This window comes from Pleurodeles waltl, chromosome 2_2 (assembly GCF_031143425.1).
Source record: "Pleurodeles waltl isolate 20211129_DDA chromosome 2_2, aPleWal1.hap1.20221129, whole genome shotgun sequence".
Taxonomy (NCBI): domain Eukaryota; kingdom Metazoa; phylum Chordata; class Amphibia; order Caudata; family Salamandridae; genus Pleurodeles; species Pleurodeles waltl.
The window spans coordinates 1,188,235,869-1,188,251,734 of NC_090439.1; the positions used below are offsets into that span (position 1 = coordinate 1,188,235,869).

A 15,866-nucleotide genomic window follows, 5' to 3' on the forward strand; every position below is an offset into this window, starting at 1 on the left:
AAATTGCCAGAGTGCTCAGAATGCAGGGTTAATGCAGAGTTGTACACAGCAGGAGCAAGAACAGGAACAAAAGCTGTGGGTTTGGAGCAGAAATTGGGGAGACTGAAGGGTGGAAGCTGGAAGAGTGCAGTGGTAGAGTGCTGCACAAAATCCAATGAATGTACAGTGATAACTTCATCCACCCTCACCTCCACCTTTTTTCAGCCAACCGACACTTAGGACGAGGGGTGGACGGACAGGGATGGAGGAAAGCTGGGAGTTGAATGTTGGGCTGGTTTGTGCTGGTTCAGGACGGTTTTGGGGTTGCAAGAAATCACAGGGTGTTCCACTGCTTATCACTGACTGCTTTTGCTTCTCTTGCCATCTTACCACCTTGCCGCCTTTCTGCCCTCCAATAGCTCGCCCTCTGTTGACTCATTCCACTGCTTGCCACAAGCTGCTTACCCACAGCTCCGGCTCCACCACCCCAGAAGCGGTCCTCGAGTTCCGGAAGCATCCTCAACATCAGCTCCTCAGCTCGCGTCCCCTCACATCTCCGTTTGCATCTCTTCCCAAATTTCGGAAGTTGATAATGTGAGCAAGAACCTAGGGAACAAGGAAACCTGAAGAGGAAAGAGGAACAATTAAATATATCTTATTAGTGTGATGTGAGTCTGCCTTAAGCATGTTATCTGCATCTTAATTAACTGTATTCAATGAATAAGCAATCTTTTGCTTTAGGATTCCAATGTGCACATTTACTTAGAGGTATGAATGCATAATTGAGCTAAAATACGAAAAGCAACATCTGCAGCATATTTAGTAGGAATTACAAGACATAGTAGGATGCAATAAAATGAGGCATCCACAGAGCAGAACTATCCGGGTGTGGTAAATATTCCAGATTTTGCTCCTTGTAGTGTGACGAAACAGGGGGATGTAGTATTTACAGCCCAAAATCCTGCATGTTTAGCTTCTTCTTTGGGCATTTTTTGTGATAAGTTGTCAGATCTGTGATAATACATGTGCAGTAAATAAGTATTCCACTCTGTGGTTTGTGGTTGCTTGGATTCCTTTATAGAGGGGACCTTTTCTGGCAGTTCGGGATTGATTGTTCCCATGAGAAGAAGATCAGTACTATTTAGTAGTTCTATTTATAGTGGCATACCTCACATCACCTTTTGTGTGTTTGATATAACCCCCTTTACTGGACAATTTATGTTACTCATAATTATGATTCCTGCACATATTTATATATGTTTGTTTGATTGGAATTTAGCACTGCACTTATAATTATGGCCTCAGTTCAGTTTGGTATTTGCTCAATAAATCTGCATTACATCATGTCACACAATTTATTTAAACACATATCTAAGGGATGATGACATCAGCCAGAGAAGTACATCCTATCAGAAACTAAAGGTTCAGTCACATCCTGTGTGTAGAGCTCGGGTATCATGTGTTCACCTCTTCTGTGAAAGTATAAAAGGCATATACTGAGCATGAGATGTACAAATCACCCAGGAAGGTGCAGAGATTCCATTACTCTACTCCTTACTGTCTTACCACCATGAGGTCCATCCTTGCAGCTGTCATCATGCTCCAGGCACTGACAACTGGAGGTAAGATTACCATGACCTTCTATATTCTTGAATTCTTTGAGTACATAGAATGGTGTTCATAGTTACTGAGAGATATAGATACTAAGAGAGTAATCATCAGGGCAGGACTTTTTCCTGAAAACAGCAGTAAGTTAAAATGGCCCCTGCTGACTTTATCTACTATCATATCACACCCCTTGCTTCCATTGATCCTGTCTTTCACCGTGTTTTCATACTTTATGTAAGTTTTTACAGCCTTTTGCAAGGAACCACCCACCCACAAACTGAAAATCTGGTGCTCTCTGCAACCCCCATTAATGCACTCTAGGGTGGGCTAGAAGAAAAATGATTTGCATTGAGTTGTAATCTTTAGAGGGTACAAATCGTTACATGTGTGTCTACCTGAGGTTCTGGTAGGCTGAACGTTGCTAAAGCTTTTAGTTCTGTATCCTGGGACTAGTCCTTCTAGCCTCCCTATGAAAGCGCAGTCAATAACCATCGCAAACATTGTAACAGTTGCAATGGACAATTGAGCGTAGTCATGTTTGGAGCACCTGTTGTCACAGTTACCATAAGATGATAAGCAACATATGTTTGCATGAAAGTTGGCAAGGTGGAGAAGCAAGCGGCTAGTGCAACTACTAGCACATCTAGCTATTGGATGACTTTCTGTGCATGTAGGGTCAAGACACAGCTGGATCCACATGTTTCCACAGTCCTCTGTCAAGCACATGGGAATTCCTAACTTCTTTATCTGTCCCATGTAGTTTTATCCTGGGATTGGGTCACATTTTAAGTGGTTTAACCATTCAGCCATTGCTGATCATCTACATTGAAGAAGAATTACAATTGTAAGGCTTTGCATACTAGAATTTGGGTCTATGTGACCCAACTTCTAAGGATTTCCTTTGTGATAAAATATATCCAATTGTCTCATTTAGCTCAGTGGCAAAATTATGAATTTATTTTCCTGTATTGAGTCCTTCACATAACAAACCTCCTTACAATCGTGGCTCAATTACTGTTATGAAGTATGGAACACAATCTGTACCAAAAGTCTAATTTGTTCCTAGACTTATGTGATCTTAGGCTACAACACATATGAGACGTTTGCCGCAAATCAACTTGATAGTGTGTGAAAAAAGACTATTCAAAGCCAGGCGTAGTGTGGAAGGCCTGAATTTAAGCTGTCCAGGCTGTCTATTATGTGTGCTATTACTTTGTAAAATCAAATGTTGCCTGGACCGTGATGAGCCTGGAATGTGTAGTCTTTGCAGCTGAGCTTTGACAGACCATCTTCAGTCTTTAAAAATGAGTTTCAGCTATAGTGAAACAGAATTTGACTTGCCCAGTCCCTTCCATACAGGATCACAAGTATGCTGCAATTTGATATTTTATAGAACTTCTTATCAAAATATAATTTGTTAAAGTCTTACTCAAGATAATACATTGGAAACCGTTTTGGCATCCTTCCTTCACAAAGTATAAGGATTTGATATTTGATATTTTATAGAACTTCTTATCAAAATATAATTTGTTAAAGTCTTACTCAAGATAATACATTGGAAACCGTTTTGGCATCCTTCCTTCACAAAGTATAAGGATTTGATATTTGATATTTTATAGAACTTCTTATCAAAATATAATTTGTTAAAGTCTTACTCAAGATAATACATTGGAAACCGTTTTGGCATCCTTCCTTCACAAAGTATACACATCTAAAACCAATTTAAATTGTAGGTGTTGATGAGACTATAGGACATTTGATTATTTTATTTTTTTATGTAATGGACTCTAAAGATTTCTGGTGTAAAGAATTTATGGATTGTGACTGTCATTTAGTGCCACATTGTGTGCTTTATCCCTAAACCTGTGATTCAAAACGGCTTCAAATCATTGGTTTAATTAACTTTCCTGTAAGTAAGTTGACCCATTAATGCACCATTGCCATTGAAGTTAAATATATGTGACAAGTCGTATCATTTACATCTAACAGAATGCTAATTTTCTTTTCTCTAAACATTTCCATATTTGCTTGTGTTTTGCAATGCAAAGCACTCGTACAGATGTGGAATATTTTTAAGCTGTGCCTAAACATAGAGGGGCATATTTTGCATCACCCGCCTGCAAAACCTGCATGACTTGTTAAATCTGGAGTCATGCAAGAAAGTGCAAGTAGATGCCTTCCAATACTCTTCTACAGGGAGGTATTTCAGTGGTAGTATGTGGGTGTTACCACGCATCCACCCATGGATTCTGCACCATTCCAAGATTTACTAATAACTGGTAGACATGGGATTCATCAGAACGCTACGGCTCCCCGGGGGAGACGTAATGTGGAGAAATGTCTTTATTTAGCCTCATTTTTCCACTTTCTATGTGTGCTGCATTTTACAGCACACGTTTAGAGAGGAAAAGCTGTGGAGAGTTGTTTCTGTGCAGGAAGGTCTTCCTTCCTGCACAAAAATAATCCTGCCTGGAATGCAGGGAGCCTTACACGATGGTACAAGGGTGACTGTGTTGGCACTATACTGCGGTTTGTGAGCCAGAGCAGGCAGAGAGCAGGAATGTGACCTCTTCTCCTCCAGAGTTGACTGGATTTATGACAAATATGGATGAGAACTTTGTATTGTAAGGGTAGCTTTCCAGTACAAAACCTACGCGAGAAATCACACACACTGCTTTGCACTAGGGTGTAAGTGTGGGTGCGTTGCACAAGGAAGCCAAAAGGGCTCCAGCACAGGCAGAGCAGAAAGTAGAGCACTACCTTAGTATATATGGTGCAGTTCTCCTCTCTGCCTTAGATGCAGCACAGCGCATTAACTTTGGTTGCTGCTCTGTGTTTTGCGTCAAATGTTAGCAAATCTGCTCCCCTATCTTTTATTATCTATAACTATCTCTATCTGTCCATATATATGTCTGTCCATATGGCTTTTCTCATTTTACAGCTCAGCAAGGATGACACTGTGTCAATCCTATGCTTAAAGATTTTGCTGTACAAATGGCAAAAGACTTTGTCACTATCTAGCTCGGCGTGGATAGCACTGTGCTGATCCAATGCTTAAAGACTTTGCTAGATAAACAGACATTTGAGGTGAGCAAATCTAGAGTGTTGCTGGTGTTGCAGGGTGCTCCTTACTAGAGCAGCTCTCCACCTAAAATTGGGAACTTCCCAGAGTTCTCCTTAGTTTTTTGCACATATATATATATATATATATATATATATATATGTATATATATATGAGAAAACAAACTGGTCCTGCTTCTGGCGCGCTCTTTCATGTTGGTGCAGGTGTGAGGAATGGACCATTTCCTCTCATGAATCCAAAAACAAACAGTTGCAAGCAACTTCACCACCGCACTCCAGGAGGAAATTGACGTGTTTCTGTTGACTGTGATCAAGACCAGTAGGTCGAAACGCGTCAGTGGTGAAGGATGGTGATTTAATCCTGACTGCAATAAAAAGAAATCATTTCCTCCTGGAGTGCGGTGGTGAAGTTGCTTGCAACTGTTTGTTTTTGGATTAAAGTGCACAAGGAGGAGGTCAACATGAGAATTATGAATGTACATAGCAAGTTAGTTGGATTCCGATTTATATACAAACATAATTTACATATTTTTTATTTCTGTTGATTTAATGATTTGTATTTATACAAAAACATTTTGCAAAAGTATTTGGCAAAACTACAGTTTGCGAGTATAATAGGTAATCACCAGTGTGAGTATTGAAAAGGATGTAATGAGTTATGTTAAGATAACTTGCTGTTTGCTTTTTGTTTAATTGGACTATCAGTCCCAACATGCATTAGTTTGGCCAGAAGGTGATTAGCTATAAATAAGATGAAAATGGATTGTAGGATTTCAGAACTCGACAAAGGCCGTGTTGGTCGAAACGCGTTGTTCTTTTGTTCACAGTCAATTAATAATGGAGCGCTCTACCCAACGTTTCTTATTTCAATAATTAATTGAGGGTACGGCTTGCCCTCGGTTTGAGCACCGGTTAATAGAGCGCGTCGCCATGAACTGAGCCGCTTTTGTTGATATATATATATATATATATATATATTTTTTTTTTTCTGTCCAAGTGACTTTTTGTGTTTGTTTCTTCACTCTTTTACTCCCTAAAACGTGGTACACTGTAACATTTCTTATTTTGCATTATATTTGTACCAATGATCCCCATAATTTCTTTGTCCTCTACTTACTACTGAAACATTTCAACATGAAGAGTGAATGGCTTTTTACAGTCATATCTGTCTGTATGAATGAAAAGAAAATACATACAAAGAACTCCAGGTTGTATTTCTTCTCCCAGCAGATTGCCTACTTTGTGAGCAGTGTTTGGCTACCAACACCACCAGTTGCGCAGGTATCCTCAAGCAATGCTCTCCTGACGTCACTCACTGCGTCAAAGGGCTGGAGAACAACACACTGGGTGAGTGCCACATGCCACATATCTGTAACGTGACTCAATCATCAAACTTCTGGCCAGTGTGGAATTTGAAAAATAATAGGTTCATGCACCAAGGTAATTAACCATTAACAGCAGCACTTACAAACCATTACAGTCCTACACCTTTGACAACTTGGACTGCATTAGGTGAGTGAGTCAGAGCTGTAAGAATAGCCCGAGCAAGCACCCTGATATTAGTATTTTATTTTCACCACATTGAATTGGTAAACACGTTGCTCGTGTGCTTTCTATTGAATAGGCTGACAAGGCCACCATGTGGTGGATTGCCACAAGTATGTGCAGTTGACACCAGCACAAATTAAGTACTGATTCTGGACATCTAGGTGTTGGTTGTAAGGTTTATCTGTGACCTTCGTAATGCCCCCTACTGTTTCTACATGCGAACAACGTATGGTTGGCTAATATCTGCTGTTTGGGATACATTTCTCAACCTGCCAAACTCATTTCTCTTGCTTGCCTCTTAGTTAGAAAGTTAGAAAGGCATGTGAGTAACATCAGTGGCAGCATGCCATTTGTGGTCGTAAGGGGGGTGTGACGTCACATTCAAAACTGCTCAAGAGGAATGGTCTTCCTCACTAAAATTCATATTTGCTGAGTAACATTGATGTTATTTTGACACACACACACTTGCTTCTCCTTGGCACAGCATGCTGCTTACCCATGTCGGCTCTGGAACTCATAATCATATCAGTTTTTTGTTGAATCAAACCATGCATTTTTGCCAACAGGGAGTGATGTTGCTCTAACCGTGTTCAAGGGCTGTCTGGATCCTTCCAATAAACAAACCTGCAATAGAGAGTTCTCCTTCAGAAACTCAGTGTTGTCTTTCCAGATCAGTCGAACATGCTGTGACTCTGACTTCTGCAACAGAGGGGATGTGCAAGGTATGTACAGTCTATGACTCTGACATCTGTAACACAGGCGGTGAGCAGGGTTTTCGAGTCTGGGATGAAGCGAACGTGCAGGGTAGGTACAATGTGTGACTGAGATCTGTAATGGAGAGGATGTCTGTGAATTCTACACCTGTAGCAGAGAGTACATATAGGGTACTTGCAGTCAGTGACTCCTACATATACAACTGAGGGGATTTGCAGTGTACATACAAGCTGTGACTGTGACATATGTGCAGAGGCGATGTACATGGTACACACAGTGTGCAGCTTCAAAGTCTGTGAAGTAGGGGATCTGCAATGTTTATATAGTTTGGGTTTTTGTCCACAGTAACAGAGAGGATGTGTGCATGAGCTGGCTGTGAATGGAGTACTGAAACTTGAGAAATACCTAGAGGATCAGTTAGCTAGTGGTATAGGTTTTCTCCAATAATTTTCATTACTCCATATAACTCTTCCCTGCCCCAACTCTTAACCCCAAAATCAAGAGCATTCACAGCTCTGACGTTGTATAGCACAACAGGGAGGCCAATAACATTAACCTTCACTATATGGACTCCACAAAATGGGCCACCAACGTCTTGTCACGATAATCATATATAAGGAAGTCTGATTTTAAGAGAACCCCTCTCCTTGCAGGATCGTTGCTGCCATTAAACATGTTCTCAATGGTATTTGCTGGAGATAAAGGGGGTCATTATGACCCTGGTGGTCCTGGACCGCCACGCCAGAGGGCTTATGAGTCCCCATCTGCCAGCCTGTCCATGGCGGTAAACATCGCCATGGAAAGGCTGGTGGTAAGGGGGACTCGGGGTGCCTCTGTGGGCCTCTGCACTGCCCATGTACTTGGCATGGGCAGTGCAGGGACCCCCAGGCACAGCCCCATTGCGCATTTCACTTCCCGAATTATGGGCAGTAAAATGAGGGGCGGGTGCTGCTGCATCCACTGCACATCAACATTGCCGCTGGCTCTATTACAAGCTGGCATCAATGTTGATGTGACTTTTCCGCTGGGCCAGTGAGTGGAAAAGTCATAATAGGGCACCACGCATACCGCCAGCACTGGCGGTACGGTGGTGCCCACGGCATCCACCGAAGTCGTAATGAGGGTCAAAGTGTTCTAAAGTGTATTGTTTTCCGAAAGGTTAGTCAGAAGTCACTTGCCCTCCACTCTTTTCTTTTACCCCTAATAAAAGTAAATGTCTAGGAGGAAGCATTGAGTTCTACATTAAATGCATGTAGGAAGGCCCCTTATTGAGAAGCAGGAATAACAAAAAAGCTGTACAAAATCTTGGCTTAGGGACACAAACTTCAGACTAATCTCCAGTCATGATTATGGGACCCATTATTACAGAGCCAAAAAGTGTCCTTATGTGTCCAAAAGAGTGTTGTGCTGACCTCCCTCCTGTAAGCCACCCTAAACTGCACCTGACTTTAGGCCAAACTGCTGTTTATTTAATTTGGCAATGTACAAGACAACACCATTTCTAGTACATTGCCAAACCAGAGGTCAGCCCTTTTGGCCTTTGAGGACTACTGCTCACAGGAAGAGGAGGCAGAGCAGTGGAGGCTGGTGACATATGAAAGTGGTGGGTCGTAAAAGTTTGGGATGAGTGCACGGTGGCGAACAAGCAAGCCTGACCGACATAACAAGGGTTCGGGGTTAACGAGGGTTCTCCTCCAAGAACATTTAGAAAAAATAGTGAAGAAACGGCACTCAAGGGAGGAGAGCTGGGAAACTTGTCCAGAGTGGGGTTAATTTATGATGTGATAGCCGGGGAGGCAGGAGGGAGGGACAGAGGGGAAGCAGTGTTTAGAAGGGGTATGAAAAGTCGCAAAACCTTTTCTAGCAATCTTCCAGTATTTTCTGTAAAAACTATGAAAAATAATGAAAGTGAGTAAAGTTTCACTAGGGTTGAAAATGTTGACTTGCAAGTGTCATTTCTGCTGAGTTCCCTGAGAGGAAAAGCTAAGCAAGTCATGCGCTTGTGCAGAAAATGCTCTATTGTACATGACTGATTTCTTTTACCTAATCTTAAAAATAAACTTTACAAAAGTCCAAAACAAACATACAGACAAATAAAAAAAATAGTAAATAAATAAAAAAATAATATTACAACTGTGATTTGGGATTTGTGCTGCCTTTCCACAGAATTTTTAAAATCTCTGCCAGATTACTCTAGACTCTCCCATATGTGGTGATTATGGCTCATGCCAATGATGAAATCACAAAAATGAGTTACTGTTCACTTACCCGCTCAATCTTCCCAATAGTTCTAGTCTAGGGAGCGCTACCTATCAGCTTACAAAACCAGCTTGGAAAAGTTAAACATTATTGAAACAAATGTTCTGCAGCCAACAACTTTTCTCATAAGAAGTGCATCTCAGACTATGGAAGCCTGAAGCTGCTGGGAGTGGGTCTGATTTAGGACATCCACATTCTAGCTGACAGCTTGTGCATGTGCCATTGACATGTTTATTGGGGTCAACAAGCTAATCTTCTTCATGCTGAAATTAGACCATGAAGAAGGCGTGGATACACAGCTGGCCTTATTCTTTATACACAGAAGCCTGTCTGGCCTGTTCTGTACACTTAAAAGCCTAGTTACCACATTCCTTTTAATTTTGTAGACCATGGGACAGTAAAAGGTTTCAGGCAGCTCACAATATTCAGTGTTGTGGAAAACAATATATCCTGCTAGTATTTCCTTTCCTGATCTTGATAATTTTCAGAAGTTGTTTATTAAGTAAACGCCAGTCCTGGTAAAAATCTAATCAAATTATGAATTTGTAAAGCACACTACTCACCCATGAGGGTCTCAAGGTGCTGAGGAGGGGGAGGGAGAAAGGGGGGGAGAGAGGTGCTGCTTCTGCTCAGTCTTGAGAAGTTTCCTGAATGTAAGGAGGTATTTGGTCTGGTGCAGGTGGGTGGGAAAAGTGTTCCACATTTTGGCGGCGAGGTGCGAGAATGCTCTACTGCTGGTTGTAGCTCTGCAGACGCGTGGGATGGTAGCGAGGGTGAGGTCGGTGGAGCGGAGATGCCAGGTTGGGGTGTAGAAGGAGAGTCGTCTGTTGAGGTATTGTGGTCCGGTGTTGTGCAGTCCGTTGTGAGCGTGGGTGAGGAGTCTGAGGGTGATTCTCTTATTGACAGAGAGCCAGTGCAGGTTTTCAGGTGGTCTCTGATGAGGAAGTGGTGGAAGATGTCCATGATGAGGTGTGCAGAGGCGTTTTGGATGCATTGCAGCTTCTTCTGGAGATTGGCCGTGGTTCCTGCTTAGAGGGCATTGCCGTAGTGTAGTTTGCTGCTTACGAGGGCTTGGGTGACTGTTCTTTTGGTTTTAGTGGGTATCCATTTGTAGATCTTTCGGAGCATGCGGAGGGTGTTGAAGCAGGAGAAGGAGATGGCGTTGACTTGCTGGGTCATGGATAATGAGGAGCCCAAGATGAATCCTAGGTTGCGTGCGTGGTCAGTGGGAGTCAGAGCTGCTCAGAGAGTGGCAGGGCACCAGGAGTCATCCCTTGCGGAGGGGGTGGAGCTGAGGATGAGGACTTCCGTCTTGTCAGAATTGAGTTTGAGGCAGCTGCTCTTCATCCATTCGCCGATGGCCTTCATCCATTGTGGCGGTAGGTCTTGGTGGAGTCCTTGGTAAGGGAGAGGATCAGCTTGGTGTTGTTAATGTATGAGATGATGTTAAGGTTGTGGGATCGGGCGATGTTAGTGAGCGGAGCCATGTAGACGTTGAAGAGGGTCAGGATGAGGGATGAACCCTGGGGTACGCCGCAGATGATTTCAGTGGCCTCCGAGCGGAATGGGGGAGGCGGACTCTCTGGGTTCTGCCGGTGAGATAGGAGGTGACCCAGTCCAGGGCTCTGTCACGGATTCCTGCATTGCTGAGGCGTGAGTGTAGGGTGTGGTGGCAGACTGTGTCAAACGCGGCAGAGAGGTCCAGGAAGATGAGTGCCGCAGTGTTGTCATTGTCCAGCATGGTTCTGATGTCGTCGGTGGCGGCGATGAGGGCAGTTTCGGTACTGTGGTTGCTGTGGAATCCGGATTGGGAAGGGTCCAGGGTGCAGTTCTCCTTGAGGAAGTGGGTTAGTTGTTTGTTGACAGCCTTCTCAATTACTTTTGACGGGAAGGGGAGCAGGGAGATAAGCAGGACATTCTTGAGGTCCTTTGGGTCAGCCTTGGGTTTTTTGATGAGGGCATTGATCTCATCGTGTTTCCAGCTCTCCGGGAAGGAGGCAGACTTGAAAGAGCTGTTGATGATCTTCTGTAGTTGGGGTACAGTGACAGAGCTTGCTTTGTTGAGGATGTGGTGAGGGCAGGGATCAGATGGAGAGCCGGAGTGGATGGTGTTCATGATTTAGATGGTGTTGTTGTCGTTGACGGGGGTCCAGTAGAGCAGGAGGTTGGTCGGAGGTGAATCTGTGGTGTTGGTGGTTCCCGGGGGGGGGGGTCGGGTGCTGAAGCTGTTGTGGATGTCTGCAATCTTGTTGTGGAAGTAGAGGCTAGGGAGAGACAGAGGTCTTGGGATAGCAGGATGTCGTTGGCGTTGAAGCTGGGATTGCAGAGTTCCTTTACGATGTTGAAGAGCTCTTTGTGGCTGTGCGCATTGTTGTTGATTCTGTCTTTGAAGGCAGTTCTCTTGGTGGCTCGGATGAGTTGGTGGTGTCTGCGGATGACGTTTTTGAAGGCTGTGTGATTGTACAGAGTCTGATCTTGGTGCCACTGTCTTCGGCAGGTTTGCTCAGATTTGTGGAGGTCTGCGGTAAGCCAGAAGACCTTTCTGTCGGTGTGTCTGTTGGAGGACTTCTTGATTGGTGCGAGAGTATTGGCACAGGTGTCGATCCATTGCCTGAAGTTGCGGGTAGCCACATCAGTGTCGGTGGTGTTGATGGGTGGGTTCCTGGATAGGGTCGCAATAAGTTGGTCTACAGTGACCTTGTTCTAACTGTGGTGGGGGATCCGTGGTGGGGGGTGGTGTGTTGCGGGTTTCTTGAAGGAGAAGTGGATGCAGCGGTGATCTGTCCAATGGAGTTCGGTGGTGTGGCTGAAGGTGATGTGATTGCTGGCGGAAAAAATAGGGTCGAGTGTGTGTCCTGCGGAGTCGATCGGTGTTGTGGTGAGCTGTTTGAGGCCGAGGTTGGAGAGGTTGTCGAGCAGGGTGGCGCTATTGTTGTTGTTGGTGTTCTCGAGGTGGAAGTTTAAGTCCCCCAAGGAGTATGTAGTCAGTGGATGTGAGAGTGTGCGTCGGTGATGGAGTCGCTGAACTGCTGTCGTGGGCTGGAGGGCCTGTAGATGAGGGTCCCTCAGAGGGTGGTGTTTGGGTCAGTGTGGATCTGGAAGTGCAGGTGTTTGGCTGTGCTGAGGGTGTCTTCGGCACTGGTCGTTAACCTGAGGGTGTTCTTGTGGACGAAGGTGATGCATCCTCATGGTTTGTTGGAGCGGTCCCTGCGGGAGATCTTGTAGCTGTCCGGGATGTCTATGGCGATGTCAGGCACTGAGGAGGGTTTCATCCAGGTCTCAGTCAGGAAGGCGACGTCTGGGGAGGCTGAGTCGAGTAGATTCCATAGCTCTACTGCGTGCTTGTGGACGGAGGAAAATACATCTGAGAGGGTCCTGCCTTGGTGGGTGGGTCGTTGGCGTGGAGACTGGTAAAGGGGCAGTTCCGGAAGGAGAAGGGTCCACTGATGGTCTGCTGAGAGGATTAAGGGCAGGCAGGAGAGCGGTCGGTGGTGAGGGCGTGGAGGGTAACAGCATCATAGTGAATACGTGCATGTCGGCAGTGGGGGGCGGGCAGGAGCCAGGGGTTCTGGTGCAGGGTGCAGTCCAGGCATTGACGGGCGCTCACGCCAGTGGCGTGGCCACCATAAAGTAGGGAGGTGGGTGGGAGGAGAGGACAGCTGGGAGGTGGGAGGAGGACACCAAATGGCACAAAAAATGGGGCGGAGCCGACAATGGAGGGTGGGGCCGTGGGGGAAGCAGCAGCAGGAGTGCAGCGCGGGAGAGAGAGGGGGAATGTGAAAGTGAGAGAGAGAGAGCGGAGTGAGAGAGAAACGAGGAAAAGGAGCACTAAGGGACAGTAGTGAAGCGCAGCAGGGAGCAAGGTAAAAGGAGGAGAGAGGCAGAAGGTAGCCTAGTAGGATAGCAGAGCTGGGATCCCCCCTCTTGTGCAAGTGCTATCAGTGCTCCATTTCCTGGCAACTGGTGCTTTCCAAGTGACAGTGGGCTTGGCAGCAGGAATGTCACAGCCAATGTTCTCAATAGTGCTGACAAGAGTGTTGTCTGCCCTGATTAAACACATGTGCAGCCACATAGCATTCCCCAAGGTTGAAGATTTAGCTACTGTGAAGGGCGGGTTTTATGCAATGGGACATATCCCCAATATAATTTGGGCAATTGATTGAACACATATTGCATTTGTACCCTCTCCCCCCTGCCAGAATCAGCAGGTGTTCAGGAATCTTAGTAGTTTCCACTCTATAAATGTGCACATGGTGTGCTTGGCGGACCAGTATATCTCCCACGTCAATGCTAAGTATCCTGGGTCAGTGCAGGATGCCTTTGAAAAGCAGCATCCCATGTGATGGGCCAACTACAGAGGCACAAGGTGTGGCTAATAGGTGAGCCCTAATTCCCACCCAGTATATGTTGGTGTATGCCTATGCTGTTGGTCATATAGGATAGTGTGTAGCTAAATGTTGTCCCTCAATATTTACAAGAGACTCTCGTTACCCAAACCTATCATGCCTGCTGACCCCTGTGAGGAATGCCAGGACAAGGGCAGAAGAACTTTATAATGAGGTAGATGGGTAAACCAGAAGGATCATTGAAAGGACCTTTGGCCTCCTGAAGGCCATGTTCCGCTGCCTCCATCTGACAGGTGGATCCCTGTGCTACACACCCAAGAAGGTCTGCTAAATAGCAGTGGCATGCTGCGTGTTGCACAAATTGGCCCTCAGACGACATTTGCCTTTCTGCAGGAGGAGGAGGCTGGAGATGCACCTGTGTCAGCAGTGGACCCTGTGGACAGTGAGGATGAGGAGGCAGAGGATGAGGATGTGGACAACAGAACATCTGTAATCCGTCAGTACCTCCTATGACACACAGGTGAGACAGTGCAAATTTACATTTCAATAACTTTGGTTGTATTCTGTGTGGCTTTGACATGCTGGCATTTCCCACTTCAATGCCCACTTACTGTTACCTCTGGCTATTCATTTTGCAGATGTTGGTGATTTGACAAATACTCCTGGTGTGATCCAACAGCCAGCTACAGGTCATTGATTCTATGCTCATTCTATGCACAGTTCATTTGCATTGGTTGTATCTGTTTCAATAAATACATCTTTGAAACACATGACATATGCAAAATCAATTTATATCAAAGGGTGTTTATTGAAGTGCTTATATATAGAGGTGGAAGTGCAATAGGATAGGGTGATGATGGAGGAAAGTTCAGGGTATTGTCCAGTCTGTTCATAGCACAGGTGCATTGTCCAAGGGGACATCGGAAGGGGAGCAATGGCAGTTCAAGGTGGACAGGGTGACTGAGTGGGACACAAGGGGGACATTTCCTGACGGGGGTCTTGGCAAGTGTCTCTGGCTTCTGTCTGGATCGCAGGGAACGTTTGCAGGGTGGTTCACCTTCTGCAGGGGGAGGGATGCCAGTGGCCTGTGAGTCCTGTGGCAGGGCCTCCTGGCCACTAGCGACAGTGGAAGTGAAAGGCTGTTCAGACGACTGGCTAGTGGCAGGGGCCCGCTGGTGTGACACTGTCTCCATCATAATGTTGGCCATGTCTGCCAGAAACTGCAACTGTTTCCCGGTCGTGCATCCTCAGAGGGCTTCCAGTCTTCAGCCTGCACCAGAAGAGTGAAGGAATCTCCCTAGAAGTGAAGGTATCACTTCCCTGCTCCAGCAGGTACCCTCTGCTTCGACAACTGGTGGTTTGGATCCCCTCTCCCGACGAAGTGCGTGGATCCAGCAACACAGCGGTAGACTGAAGTGGTCCTGACATCCAGCTGTCCAACTTTAGTGGAGGTAAGAGCTTGCCTCCCCACGCAAGACAGTACCCCCGTGCACCACATGATTTACAGTTGCCAAGGCTTGTGTGCCACCTTCCACAAAGGTCTTCATGCATAGCACAGCTCTGGCCCCCAGCACTCCCTCCTGTGATGCACAACTTGCTGTAACGTTCTCCGACGGCAGGGGACCCTTGGTTGTAATGCTGCATAGGTCTTGATTTGCATCTCTTTTGTCCTCTTCTTGTGGGACCCCTAGTCATGCTGCCTGGTCTTCTGAGGGCTCTCTGTGCTGCTGAAGTCTCCTCTGACTCTCCCTCCTGAGAAGAGTCAACCTGTTTCTTTCTGGTCCTGGGCAGCTCCATTTGCTTTCAACCACAAGCTTTGCATTTCTCAAGGCTTGTTGGCAGAATCCAGTGATGCAAACCAGACTGCCATCATCCATCCAGCGTGGGACATCTTCTGCACCAACCAGGAACCCGCATCCATCTTCTTGGGTGCAGTACTGACTGTTCTTCTTCAACAGTGGTTCTTCTTTTGAACCTTCATCCGGGTTAGCAGGGTCTCCTGTTCTTCCTGGACTCTTCTGTGCTTCTTGGACTTGGACCCCTTCTTCCACAGGTCTTCAGGTCCAAAAATCCACTATTGGTGTCTTGCAGCCACTTCTGGTTCTTGCAATATCTTCTTTCTCATTTTCTTCTGTGTAGTAGGAAAGTTCTTGTGTTTTACTCCTACTTTCCTGGGCTCTGGGGTGGGATCTGTTACTTACCTTTGGTGTTTTCTAATATTCCCAGCGCCGCTCTACACACTACAATTGCCTAGGTGGGAAACTGATGTTCTTATTCCACTATCTTAGTATATGGTTTGTGTTCCCCCTAAGCCTATTTCTAACTGTTGTG

At 45.5% G+C, this 15,866-nt stretch overlaps 1 protein-coding gene across 2 annotated transcripts in view; it reads left to right on the plus strand.

Annotated features, from left to right (window-relative positions):
- Nucleotides 1–1,474: 1,474 nt before the first annotated feature.
- Nucleotides 1,475–15,866, plus strand: part of LOC138283062 (phospholipase A2 inhibitor gamma subunit B-like) — a 50,214-nt gene continuing 35,822 nt past the window's right edge. Inside the window, exons 1-3 of one of the 2 annotated variants that reach the window (XM_069221206.1) lie at nucleotides 1,475–1,601; nucleotides 5,896–6,015; nucleotides 6,783–6,938. In XM_069221206.1, coding sequence (XP_069077307.1) covers nucleotides 1,487–1,601; nucleotides 5,896–6,015; nucleotides 6,783–6,938 — 391 coding nt within the window. In that variant the 5' untranslated portion in view covers nucleotides 1,475–1,486. The remainder of the gene's footprint in view (nucleotides 1,602–5,895; nucleotides 6,016–6,782; nucleotides 6,939–15,866) is intronic. The other variant, XM_069221207.1, reaches the window with a different exon arrangement.